General features: G+C 44.1%; 1 protein-coding gene across 1 annotated transcript in view; it reads right to left on the reverse strand.

Annotated features, from left to right (window-relative positions):
- Window positions 1-13,845, reverse strand: part of NPAS2 (neuronal PAS domain protein 2) — a 188,267-nt gene extending 174,422 nt beyond the window's left edge. The window contains exon 1 of the mRNA XM_011969592.1: window positions 13,673-13,845. Coding sequence (XP_011824982.1) covers window positions 13,673-13,845 — 173 coding nt within the window. The remainder of the gene's footprint in view (window positions 1-13,672) is intronic.
- Between the last annotated feature and the right edge of the window lie 453 nt (window positions 13,846-14,298).

Consider the following 14,298-nt stretch of genomic DNA (forward strand, 5'->3'; position numbering starts at 1 on the left):
ATATATATTAGCTGGGCATGGTGGCGCATGCCTGTAATCCCAGTTACTTGGGAGGCTGAGGCAAGAGAATTGCTCAAACCTGGGAGGCAGAGGTTACAATGAGCCAATATCATATCACTGCACTCTAGGCTGGGCGACAGAGTGAGACTCCATCTAAAAAAAAAAAAGAAAGAAAGAAAGAAAAGAAAAATGATAAAGGGATAGCCAAGGATGGCAATGTTATGGGATTGAAAAGTGTGGGTGGGAAAATGCTGCAGTTGACCCTGACCCCGCCTGGCATACACAAGAAGCACTATTAAAAGTTGGTCAAGTAAGTAGGCAGTTTATTCTCCTTCATAGGCATGAATGAGCTCTGTGCGTTCAGTCTGTTTATCTGAAAAAAGTCACATGTCCGCGCCTAAGAGAGTCAGCCGGTTCCCAGAACTTAAGTGGACGGTCCGTGTCCATCCTTGTCCTTGTTTCTCCCTATACCCAGCTGCCTCTAGCAACCAGCCTTCCTTATCTTATGCCACTCATGGCAGAGAGCAGATTGCGGAGAGCACACAGAGAGATAAGGCGATTCAGGCAGAGCCGGCAGTCGGCCTGTGGCGTGACCCTCGTAAAACCTCTGGCTGGAGAGTGCGCCGGCTGAGCCCAGAAAGCCTGGTTCTTATGGACTCTCTGGAAGCAGGGCCTGAGAAACCCCTGATTCTCCAGGTGAGGAAGCCTCTCCAGGGCTCATCAGAGAAAGAGAAGCACTGAGCCACCAGGAAGGGGTCGGCAGGTCTGTTCGGTGCCAGGCAAGCTCCAGGACTCAGCAAAGGCCTCTCTGCTTTCTGAGCCTCTGGTTTTTGTCTGGAGAAGGTACACCACGTTGTACCAGATGATCACTGGGGTTCTTTCCCTCCACCTCAAAACCAACGTATTAACCAGAATTGGGAGTGTGTCTCCAATCTGAAGAATAAACTCCTGGTTCCACTGAAAACCAGGTGATCCCTACTCTTTAGAGGATCCTGACATAGGAGACAAACAACAGGATCCTTTAAGAACTGCGGGAGCTGAGCCTCCATTCTGCAAGCCAAGCCTCTTTAGAAAAAAAACAAAAGGCCACACGAAGTAGCACACGTCACATTCATCATGGCAAAACAGCCCCACACATCCCATAAAAATCTCAGAATCCATGGGCTACACAGAGGCTATTTGATTTGGATTGAAATATCAGACACAAAAGGTTATCAGGGTACTTTGCTCTTAGAAATGGCAAAAGCTTTCAAAAGCACACTGTGCAGCCCCAAGCAACTGCCAAGACATTCTGAGTGTTTGGCTTCTAGAGTTGAAGTATTTCACTTCCTCCACTTTATGTCAGCTCTCAAGAGAACGCTGGGATATGTTGGGGTTTTAATTGCTAGAATGTACCTTGTCTGAAAAAACCAAGTACTTCATTCAAGAAGAAAACACCTTGAGGCTGGCATTTACCCAGCTGGGTGTGCAAGAGCTTGAGTGAACTGCACAGCGCAAAATAAATCAACAGCAGTACTTTTCATTTTTATGAAACTCTAACAAGCATTCTCTCCTCTTGATTCTCATCCTGAGTATCAGTATCTCCCTTTCACAGATGAAGAAACTGAGTCATGGCGTTTATGCAACTTGCCAAGGTCACTTGGTCACAGTGACCATATCAGGGTGTCAAAGCTTTCTGCTATGGGTCACGTGCTGTCCTCGTTACACCATGTAAAAGCGCCCTGGCCCATACGGCGATGGTCACTCACAAGTTGTGATTTAAAATCCGGTCATAGGGTGCTGCTGGCACACCCATGGCGCAGGCTGAATGTTTTTAGAGGTGTCTCATATAAACAGGCTGCAATAGATGCAAGAGCTGCCAAAGTCTGAGCTGTTAGAAAACAGACATCGCCTCAGGGAAGCACATCCGAATGATACCACCCAAAGAAGTACCAAAGGGGCAACGAAATGCCGTTGCTTCATAGAGATATGTGCTTAGACACGTGGCACGAGGGAAACACAAGGAGATTTTGTACGAAGAGGTTAGATAGCTGACCACTTTGGACAGCTAACTTATGCAAACACAGTACAGCTTCCCAGAAACTGGGAGCCCAAGAATTAACTATTCCTTTTAAAATTTAAGTATGGTGTCTCCTGCACTAGGAACCTCCACTGTTGCCTGGGGCTTTGCCAGGCAGGGGCCAATCCAGGTCTCTTAAGCAGGCCAGCAGCAACGTTCTCGTGGTGAGAATGCTACTAGACCAGGCACGGCGAGAGGAGAGAAACCTATTGCGCGGTTGGAAGACTAACCAACAACCCCCACTGAGGGACTGTGTATATACCAAACAGCACAAAGCCAAACAGATGTGGAGCACACTGGAGTGCACCATCTTGCTGCCCAAGAAATCCCCATTTTTCGCAGAGCACCAGGAACATGACTCCCTGAACTGGTACAGCAATAGCAGCAGGCCCTGGCTGAGGAGGAGCCAACAATTGCCAGGGCAGGTGCAGCATGGCAACTGCCAGGTAAGTGCTTAGAGCAGGTTTCTACAGCAATCAGGGGACAAGGATGACGAATGCCCTGCCCAGGGCGGGAAGGGAGATACCGGTGGCTCAGGGTGCGGTGAGTTTCCTGAGACTCTCTTTGAGGGGCTCATATCTGTTGTCTGGCCATCCGGAGCCAGCAGTTCTTCTCTCATTCTCTCCATGGAATGAAGAGATGCAGGGGATTCAGTGGGGATCACAGGCCCAGGCAGAGCCCAGCTTGGTCATGAGAATCACACACACACACACGGGGACAAGAGCAATGATGCCAGCAGCTGGAGCCTTGCCAGGAAGCACCCCAGGAATAACTGGAGAGCAAGTTAAGGACTTGGGGCCCTGGGAGCTGAAAATCAGCATGCTAGGGGGTAAATGACAGCAAACGAAGGCAAAAAGGGCATGGGTTTGCAGGTTTGAGAGAATGGAAAAGCCAGGAAGGAGACATAAAATGCAGGATAGGGGCCTATTTTCATCAAGGCCACCTTGAACTCCAAATCCAGGGCTCCTGTGCTTCCCCTGGACAGAGTCTCCAAAAGTGGTGCCTTTTCAGATCAAATGAAAAAAGATTGTATTTTGCTTGAGAGATCATAAAACCTCAACAAAACTGCCATGCAAATTGGCTGTGAATGAATTTCTCTCTTCCACAATGCTACGAAGGGGAAAGGGGGGAGGCCATAAAAGGAAAATTCTCTCTGACCATTAAGGACGCCTTGGAGAGGTCACATAAAAACTTCCATCTGCTTTTGGTCATTAGATGAGCTGAGATGACAGAGCTGCACAGCAATCGTTCTCAGCAAGGTTCCAGTTGACACATCCGTCCCCACCCTACTACACACCCCACAACTTGGGGTTTAAAGTTTTCCTCATATTTGTTATTAGATCTTGATCTCCAGGGAATTAGGCATCTTTTGCAGTAACTGATGATAACGTATGCCATGTCTTTCGTAGACAACACAAACGGAATTGTTGATGTGGCAAACTATGATCTATTTTTATTTTATTTTTATTTATTTATTTATTTTGAGACAGAGTCTTGCTTTGTCACCCAGGCTGGAGTGCAGTGGCGCAATCTCAGCCCACCGCAACCTCTCCCTCCTGGGTTCAAGTGATCTTCCTGCCTCAGCCTCCCAAGTGGCTTGCATTACAGCTGTCACCTCACCTGGCTAATTTTTGTGTTTTTAGTAGAGAAGGGATTTCACCATGTTGCCCAGGCTGTTCTCGAACTCCTGACCTCAAGTGATCCACCTGCCTCAGCCTCCCAAAGTGCTAGGATTACAGGCATGAGCCACAGTGCCCGGCCCAAAGAGAAGATTTGGTAGATCAATGTAGCAGACAGACTGGTTTCCCTTGTCCTCACTCCAACCCACCTCCTCAAAAATCCTCTCTACCTACAAGATAATGTTTCCTCCCCTCCCTTACTGTCAACACTCTGTCAACAGGCAGTGATCAGCACTGTTTGCCCCGTGACCTATGTGGACCTATGATGCTGTCGGCTTCTAAAAGGTCTTTACCCTCCATGATGGAATAATGGAAAATTGAAGCCATCAGGTTCTGAGATTGAAAAAATAATGGACGGATGTTTCTATGTAACACTAAAGACAGATCTGACTTCTACCGATGGGGACTATTTGTGAAAATACTCCAAAAGGACTCCAGTCCATGTCGGAGAATCATGACTAGCCGCTGGGTTGGATGAAGCTAGAAACTATCATTCTGAGCAAACTATCGCAAGGACAGAAAACCAAACACCGCATGTTCTCACTCATAGGCGGGAACTGAACAATGAGAACGCTTGGACATGGGGCAGGGAACATCACACACCTGGGCCTGTCATGGGGTGGGGGGAGGAGGGAGGGTTAGCATTACGAGATATACCTAATGTAAATGACGAGTTAATGGGTGCAGCACACCAACATGGCATACACATACATATGTATGTGTTGTGCACATGTACCCTAGAACTTACAGTATAATAAGAAAATAAAATAAAAAGAAATGGAGTTAACCTGTCTGAATCAAGGAGAAAACAACTGTTTGCATTTGTATGCCAAAAATAGAGACATTCATAAAAATTAATAAAAAATGGAGGCATTCTCATTTCTTGGTGGTCTCGAAGTTTCTTCTACCACCTGTCATGTTACTGAATGTAGTTTGATGACTAATAATTCTATTCACGTTAGGATATTTGGGATGCCTCAATGCATGCAACAGAGACCAAAGAGCTATGCTGGCTGCCTCATGATGTCCCTGGGAAGTCTACTGATAGGTTTTTTGTTTTTTTTTTTTGCTTTCAAGGTATTTTTTTGTGTGTGGTCTCTATTGACTCTGAGAAGATTTTTTCTTTTGTCATCTTGCCTTTTCCTTTCCTACTGGAGGACAGCAGGTGGTGGGTGTTCCTAGGCTATGCACTGTCACTTAGGAGTGAGAAAATAGAAGGATGATCAGAGGTCCATGACCAAGAGTGGTGCTTTTCAAATGTGCCCTTGCCTGAAGGGTGATTAACATTTCTTATGAGTTTTATCCATTTCATTTGCTTTCCTCTGTTCTCTAGCAGAAATGAAAAAATTTTAAGTGCATTTCCCTGGAGAACTGGAACAAGATGAGGATGCCCACTCTCACCACGTCTATTCAACGCAGTACTGGAAGTGCTAGTCAGAGCAATCAGGCAACAGAAAGAAAGTAAAGACATCCAAATAGGAAACGAAGAAGTCAGACTCTCTTTGCTGTTGATGTGATTCTACAGCTAGGAAACCCCAAAAAACTTCACCAAAAGTCTCCCAGAACTGACAAATGACTTCAATAAAGCTTCAGGATACAAAATCAATGTGCAAAAATTAGTAGCATTTCTATGTTATTTCACACCAATAATGTCCACGCTGAGAGCCAAATCAAGAACACAGTTCAAAAGCTCTGGGATCAGGCGAATGGATCACTTGAGGTCAGGAGTTCAAGACCAGCCTGGTCAACATGGCAAAACCTTGTCTCTACCAAAAATACAAAAATTAGCCAGGCATGGTGGTGCGTGCCTGTAGTCCCCAGCTACTTGGGAGGCTGAGACAAGGAGAATCATTTGAACCTGGGAGGCGAAGGTTACAGTGAGCTGAGATTATGCCACTGCAATCCAGCCTGGGCAACAGAATAAGACTCTGTCTCACAAACAAACAAAAAAATCAGTTCCATTTGCAGCCAGTTGCAGTAGCCATTAAAATATAAAATACATAGGAATACAGTTAACTAAAGAGGTGAAAGATCTCTACAATGGGAACTATAAAACACTGCTGAAAGAAATCATAGATGACAGAAACAAATGGAGAAACATTCATGCTCATGGATTGGAAGAATCATTATTATTAAAATGCCCATACTGCCCAAAGCAATCTACAGATTCAATGCTATTCCTATCAAACAACTGATGTCATTTTTCACAGAACTAGAAAAACCTCTTCTAAAATCCACAGGGAACCAAAAAAGAGCTTGAATAGCCAAAGCAATCCTAAGCAGAAAGAACAAAGTTGGAGACATCATATTACCCAACTATAGTATAAGGCTACAGTAACCAAAACAGCATGGTACTGGTACAAAAACAGGCACATAGACCAATGGAACAGAATAGAGAACTCAGAAATAAAGCCACACACCTACAGCCATCTGAGCATAAACAAGGTTGACAAAAGTAAGCAATGGGGAAAGGACTCTCTCTTCAGTAAATGGGGCTAGGTTAGCTAGCCGTATGCAGAAGAATGAAACTGGATCCCTACCTTTCACCATATACAAAAATTAACTCAAGATGAATTAAGGATTTAAATGTAAGGCTTCAATCATAAGAATCCTAGAGAAAAGCCTAGGAAACATCACTCTGGACACTGACCTTGGAAAAGAAAGTCCTCAAAAGCAACTGCAACAAAAACAAAAGTTAACAAGTGGGACCTAATTAAACTAAAGAGCTTCTACGCAGAAAAAGAACCTATCAACAAAGTAAACAGACAATCTACATAAATGGGAGAACATATTCACAAACTATTCATTCAACAAAGGTCTAATATCCAGAATCTATAAGGAACTTAAACAACTGAACAAGCAAAAAAACAAAAACCATATTAAAAAATAGGCAAAAGACATGAACAGACACTTCTCAAAAGAAGACATACAAACATGAAAAAATGCTCCATATCAGTAATCATTAGATAAATGCAAATCAAAACCACAATGAGGTACGATCTCACACCAGCCAAAATGGCTATTACTAAAAAGTCAAAAAAAAAAACACATGCTGGAGAGGCTGTGGAGACAAGAGAACACTTATGCACTGTTGGTTGGAATGTAAATTAGTTCAGCCACTATGGAATGCAGTTTGGAGATTTCTCAAAGAACCTAATACAGAGCTACTAATTTGACCCAGCCATTCCACTACTGATAGTAGTATCTATCCAAAAGAAAACAAATCATTTTACCAAAAAGATATATGCATTCACGTGTTCATCACAGCACTATTCGTAATAGCAATTGTGATTCCATGTCCATGTCTACTGGACATGGAATCAAGCTAGATGCCCATCAATAGTAAACTGGATAAAGAAATTGTGTTACATATATACTACGGAATACTATGCAGCCATAAAAAGAATAAAGCCATGACCTTTACAGCAACATGGACGCAGCTGGAGGCCATTATCCTAAGTGAATTAATGCAGAAATAGACAACCAAATACTGCATGTTCTTGCTTATAAGTGGAAGCTAAACATTGGGTACTTGTGGACATAAAGATGGCAACAACAGATACTGAAGACTGCTAGAGGGAGCAGGGAGCCAGGGGATAAGGACTGAAAAACTAACTGTTGGGTACTACACTCAGTACCTGGGTGATAGGATCATTCACACCCCACACCTCAGTATTATGCAATATACCCAGGTAACAAACCTGCACATGTATCCCCTGAATCCAAAATAAAAGTTGAAAAAAAATTCGAAGAATACAGCAAATGCACTTCTCAGCTATGTCTCATGCAATGTACGAAGTGTTTACGTAACTACTGTACGTTCAGAGAACTGAATTTAGAACCTGTCTGACTGTAAATCTGATGGATTTTAAAAGCAACAAAGCTTCTTAGAACTGCTGGAGGCAGCCTACCATCTGACTGGATTGAGAAAGACCTGGAAGGCCATCTCCTCAGGGTTTTCTCGGAAACATATCACCGGAGGGGTGTGTCTCCCAACACCATTTCCAGAAAATCTTTCAGGTTTACTGCAAGGTCGATCATATCCACTTAATTTTCATAGACAACCTCTATTTCAAATATTTCCTTTGCGTCTTCATGTACCATCGAAACACTCCAAAAACAAGTATAATTATGTAGCCAATAAAATTTAAATTTTTAATGTCATGGAAAAATGCTTACGTTCAGGTTAAGACAAACAACCAGAATAGAAAACTATAAACAGTATTACCTTAAACATGTAAAAATGCATAAAAAAAGATTTAAAAGCTGGAAAATATCTTATGTTAGTTAAGAAATGCAGACAAGGCACCCTTACACACTGTAGATGGGGCGGTTAACAGGCATAGCTTTTTTAGTCCCCAATTTGGCAGCATCTATCAATATTTCAAACAGATGTGCCTTTACCCAGGAATTCTAATAATCCTTGACCTAGAAAATCTTGAAATGTACACAAAGATATACAAATAAGAAGTTAATACAAAAACTGTAATAGTGAAAAGGTGGGAACAAAACTCAATAGATTGTTTATTAATAGGGATGGGTTAAATAATGTCCTATTTGTACTTCTGAATAATACTCTGTAGCCTTAAAAAATAAAGAAGGTATGTCATAAAAAATCCATGCCACATTAAGTTGCTAAATAATATACATACAATGAGTTGTTTTTATTTTTTTATTTTATTTTTTTGAGACAGAGTCTCGCTCTGTTGCCAGGCTGGAATGCAGTGGCAGGATCTCGGCCCACTGCAACCTGCGACTCCCTGGTTCAAGCGATTCTCCTGCCTCAGACTCCTTAGTAGCTAGGATTACAAGCATGTGCCACCACACCCAGCTAATTTTTGTATTTTTAGTAGAGACACGGTTTCACCGTGTTGTCCAGGATGGTCTCGAACTCCTGACCTCGTGATCCTCCCGCCTCGGCCTCCCAAAGTTCTGGGATTACAGGCATGAGTCACCACACCCAGCCTTAGTTTTTAAAAGTGTATGTGTGTGTATACATAAATGCACCAAAAATGACTAGCAGAACATGCCCCATGGTTATCAGTCATTACCTCCTGAGAAGGGTGGAGAGTTATGGGATGCTTTTGGCTACAACAGAAAATCTAATTCACCTTGCTTCATCTGGTAATGGTTTCATGATCTCACAAGTGTTCGAAAACAGACTCTTCTTTGTGTAATTCAGAAGGTCAAGGGCACCACAGAGACCCCCCTGCTCCCTGCCCTTCTTCACCTTTGCATTCTTCCACAGGTCAGCTGAGACCTGGCCCAGCCCCTCTGATGGCTGATGGCTGCCCAGTTTGCAGGCATTACGGCCTCATATCACAGTAACCAGTGGAAGGAAAGAGCTGTTTCCTTCCTTGCCTCTTTTAAGGCCAGGGAAACTTTCCCAGAAGCCTCCCAGTAGCCCACCCTCACATTTTATTGGCTAGAACAGGGTGCACATGCTCACCCTGAGCCAGTCACTGGCAAGGACAGCAGCCCCACCCTCACTTGCATGGCCAATGAGATAAACCTCCTGAGGCAGGTGTGGGTTTGCAGTCTACTGTACAAAATCCACTTTCTGCTAGGCAAATAAAAGCTGACGGAATGATTACTGGGTAGGCCATAGGACAAAGGGGATTTTTTTCTTTCTATTAGAAATGGTTCTGTAATATTTGAAAACTTTTACAAGATTATATCCATGTGCTTTTTAAGATAAACTATTATAAAAATATTTTAATACATCGAAAAAACACTGAACAGAAAATATATCTTGAAATTGTAGGGGGTTTTTTCCTTCTTTTTCATCTTTTCCAAAAACTATGTACTTTCACAAACAGAAAAACAGTAAGTTTTTCAGATGACCTCGAGCTCTGAATATTTTACCACCAAGGAACTCAAATATCCTTCATAAAACGGTGCATGTCATTTTTGGCTCAGAAGAGGCTAGAAGAATCACACCACTAGGTTCTGTCACCTTGTCACCTGTCTGCCTTTAGATGGGCCTGTGTTTTCTGGACGCCTGGATGATTTTCAGTGGTCTGGAAACATTATCTGCCATGGCCTTCAGCAAAGCAGCAGAGTCCACAAATTGGGTCCTGGGGCCCAACCTCTCAGCTTCAGCCTCCATCACTACTCCCATCTCCATCCTGGTACTCCCACGCCTGATGCCTTCCTCTCCCTCTCTCCTCTCCATCCTCACCCAGGCCTGCCTTGGCTCCAGGGGTTCCTCTACTTTTCCTTCCCCCGAAACATCAAACTGCCATTGCCATTCTCTTAGAACTTGGTTTTCAAGATTTACTTTTAGGGAGCGTGGAAGGCAAATGGTAGCAGAGAAATTGTCTTTGCAAATCCCAAAATATATTTGGAATCCCAAAATATATTTTAAAAAATCAGAGTGACGTTGGTTGAAGTGTTTTCAGGGCCACCCAGGTGACCCCTCCTAATATCAGGGTGAAGGACACCATTGCATTGAAATATCCATCTCTCCTAGACGGCAGGAGGAAGCAATTATCTCAGAGTGCGAAGCATAAAAGGCACCCCAGGTGAATTCCAACACGCCCGGCACTAGTTTCAAGTAACTCGTACTGTGGTCAAAAGATGGACCGACGGCTTTGATCCTAGAAAGTGACCCACCATGGAATAGACCAATGGCCCTCAAAGGGGAGAGCTGTTTGTCCTCTCCACTACATTTTTAAAGAGCGCTAGATTGCCGCTAGCAGTCTTGATCAACAGAACCTACAGCTTAAGTACCAGGAACAGCTTCAGATGAAAATATCCTAGGAAGGGCTATCAACAAAGCAAACCAGAAGCCAGGGACTGCAGGAGAGGGTGGAGATAAGCATGCTCCCAATAATTCCATTTTGCCTCTGATTAGCTTCCACAGCTGCCTGCCCTCCGGCCCTGGCCCGGTTCTCCACGGCCGGCCTTGGGTTTGCTGGTTAACCAAACTGAATCTCTGATTGGTGAACTACATGGAACATATTTGAGTAACCTCCTCGTCCTCCTTGCTTTCTAGCCTCCTCTCTCCTGTCAACGGTAATAAAAGCAATCACTTTTGTTAGGCCTAACACACGTCCTTGACTGGTAATCCTACAAACTTGGCAAGGTTAGCATCATTCGCACTGTTTTTCTGACAAGGACTCTGAGTCTCAGGGTGGTTAAAAATTGCCATAGCTGAGCTGGGAGGCTACCCCAGGTCCGTCTGACTTCAAAATCTGCATTTTATTTCTTGCCAAGTCACAAGGCTCTCCATTCAAATATGACTACAGGTCAAGGTCAGCGATGTGGGAGCCCTACCAGCAACTCTCCTTTCCTGGGCCCCTTTCTGGCCACCACCCCGGAGAATGGCATCCCAGAACCTCATTTTCAGTTTATAATCCCTCTCTCTCTCTCCCCCGCACCTCACCTTGTTAGCTCCTCAAGGGCAGGTACACCCCATCTTCTTATTTTGGTATCATCTGGGCTCTCCATGTGGTATATGCTCAGTAAACATGCTGAACTGGATGGATTCAGTGCATCTCAGAACCTTGCCGTGTGCAGCATCCGGCAGCTGTGAGAAATGCAGCTCAGGTCCTCTCCCAGGCCTCCTGAGTTAGAATCTGCACTCGCCAAGGGCCCCAGGTGATTCCAGGGCACTGTGATATCCAGCATCCTCCATCTCCTTATACACAGATTTTTTCCATACCAGTGTAGGGATCAACACTCTCCTTTCTATTCTGAACCATCAAATGGAACCACCCATTGTTTTAAGACTTACAAAAGTTCAAGTGGTCTCTGGGGGAACTTTACCTAAGAAATGACTTTGCTTAAAATGCCAAGGGGTCCTCACTCTCAGTTAATTCAAGTGAGAAGCAGTAGTGCCTTAAAGACTGCATTAAAAATTCCCCCTTTAAACATACGCTCACATTTAATACATGTTTATTTAGTGCCCTGAGATACTATTAATCATCAACACCTTGAGATTTAAAATAGAATTACTCATGGTTAAGTACTCCATTAGCATTCAGAAATTTCTAACCTTTGGATAGTGATCACCAACAATTCAGCTCATTTCTCACACCTATTTACTGAGCATCTATTCTGAACAAGGCCCCCTCGGGATGAGATGCTGTGGGGAATATGAAATGTGACAGTCCCTGACCTCACATCTTTGCTACAAATAGAACGAGGATCAGGAACATGCTAATCAGACATTTCTGTAAGCAAATAATGCACCAAGTACCACATCCACTATTTAAATGTGAAACTCAATTAGATGCTTGCTATGATGCAGCCAATTAAACCGTTGGCATAAAGCAGCCAAGAATACTGAGTCACTGGGCTATTTTCAACACCTCGAAATCTGACCTCTCTTGGGAAAGAGTTGCACTGTGCATGGAATCAGCATGGGACAGTGTCGTGATCACATTGGGAGAACCGACGGTTCATGTAAAGAACAAAACACATGCTTGTTTTAAAAATTAAGAAAGAAGACTTAGCCCTTTGGGTTCTTAAGGTTCAAAAGCAAGATTCTGAAAAAATGAACATGTAAAGATGGTTATATTAAAAAGTATATGCATGTCTTATTATTTTAATTTGAAGAAATTAACTTTCAGTCTTTAACCTAGTAAGTTGCAGTGTTGAGTGAGCTATAAAGACTACCAAGAGTTAAGAAAGATTTTTCAAAAAAAATAAGGTGAATTCAACTTAAACATGGCACACGTCAGGTGATATGTGTTATCTTTGACAATTTTCATCATTTGCATTATTAAACAGCCAGAAATTTTTAAAAGGGTCCGAACTGTTCTAAGAGAACCAAATGAGCTTAAAAACAATTGTTGTTTTCTATATAAAGATCAATTCTTCAGTCACCATCTGACCACTCTCTTATCAGACCACTAATTAGTAAAGCTTCACTTGGTTCTTTTTGGCGTGTTTAACTCTTTGGGAGGTAACGTTTTATTAATAACGTATTTCCTCTAGAATGTATTTCCTTCTTTCACCTCCACGGGAGCCCCTCTGGGAAGCAGTGAGAATAAAACCGATTCTACATTTACGCACAGTGGGGCAGACCGGCAAATAAATAGAGGCATCGATTTCCAAGAAGCAAACGGCTAAAAGCAGCGCATTTACAATTCTTCTAAGCCACACTCCACATCTCCCTGTGAGATGGAAGATAATTACTGAATGTCTTTATGTTGCACACTTTATTTTTAACTAAATCTTTAAAGAGACTGCTGAGAGATACCAATACTTCTACTGGTCCTGGTTTAGCGCTGTAATGAAACACCGAATTTTTGCTTTTGTAAAATAGGGGCGCAGGTCAGGATAACTCTTTCAAACATTACACTATTTATTTGGGGGTTATTTTTGGCAAACTTTTTCCTTTAAGGACATCTTAGTGGCAGAAAGATGGAGCTAGTGTGTGCGCTTGATGTGAACATTGCCTCCCAAGGAGGGCAGCTCTGTGTTTAATGCAAGCCATAATTAGTTGGTCAATTCACTGATGGGGACCAAGCTACAGTGAGAGACACAGAGGTGCTGGCAGAGATTTCTTGCTGGGAACTACTTTAGAACTAATTACCTGGGAAGTCCAAACAGGAAAAACCTTTCTATTAAGGAAAATAAGGTTTGGGTTCTAAACGATCAAGACGGTTTACCTCGCCTCTGCTGACTAAGTTAATTTAATAAGTGCTCAATGTTTTACCTGTGAGAAAACAGGCTAATCACTTTAATGAAGTTGGGGTGGATGCCAAAGCAACGGATAAAGACGAAACTCCTCTCCGGGACCCTCGTGAACACCTGTTGAACTCCAGGGCTTCTAACTTTCCTACGAACGCCTCCCGGATACAACCTCGGGAGTGTTTAGCCTTCGTGGACGTGCATGTGTATATTCAAGGTTTCCATCTTGCTTAATCAACAAAACTAGTTACTAATTATTTATGAATCACAGGGCTGAAACAAACTTTCTTACCTTGAGCAATTAAGGAGTGGCAAGCAGAGGAACGGGACTGGTTTTGAATTTAGCCCCGTGGTGCCTGTCCCTTCCCTGGTTACCGACCTGCCCAGCTCTTTAGAAAGGTCAAAGGTGCGTCCCTCCTCGGCTGGGAAAGGGGCACATCTCCCAACAAAACCACACGCAGACATCCAACCTGGGGAGCTCCGGGGTGGGGGTGGGGGGCAGCGATGCGAGGAGCCAGGCTGCACCCTCTCTGCGCGCACGGGGGTTTGGGGCACCGACTCCACACCCAATCCGGCCCGGAACCAATTCCGACCCAGGGACTCCGAGAGACCGCGGGCCCAGGGCGCGCATGCCACACTCTCCCGGGGTCCAGGACGCTTGACGTTTCGGAGGGTCGCGCGATGGGGCTCGAAGAGAACAGCGGGCAATCCCCAAAGCTGTGGCCCTGGGGCACGATCCCTGTCCACCCTGTCGGACACCCCGAGGACCCCCAAATTCCGAGGCTCGGGTGCCCAGTCCTCTGTCTTCTGCGTCGAGACGCGCCCGGAGCCCACCGGCCCAGCGGTTGCTACCTCCTGCAGGACGCGAAGCCCCTAGCGGCCTGACGGTGATGGGGGGGACCCACCTCTCCGCGCCCC

Source organism: Mandrillus leucophaeus, unplaced genomic scaffold (genome assembly GCF_000951045.1).
Source record: "Mandrillus leucophaeus isolate KB7577 unplaced genomic scaffold, Mleu.le_1.0 Scaffold9, whole genome shotgun sequence".
In the NCBI taxonomy this organism is placed as follows: domain Eukaryota; kingdom Metazoa; phylum Chordata; class Mammalia; order Primates; family Cercopithecidae; genus Mandrillus; species Mandrillus leucophaeus.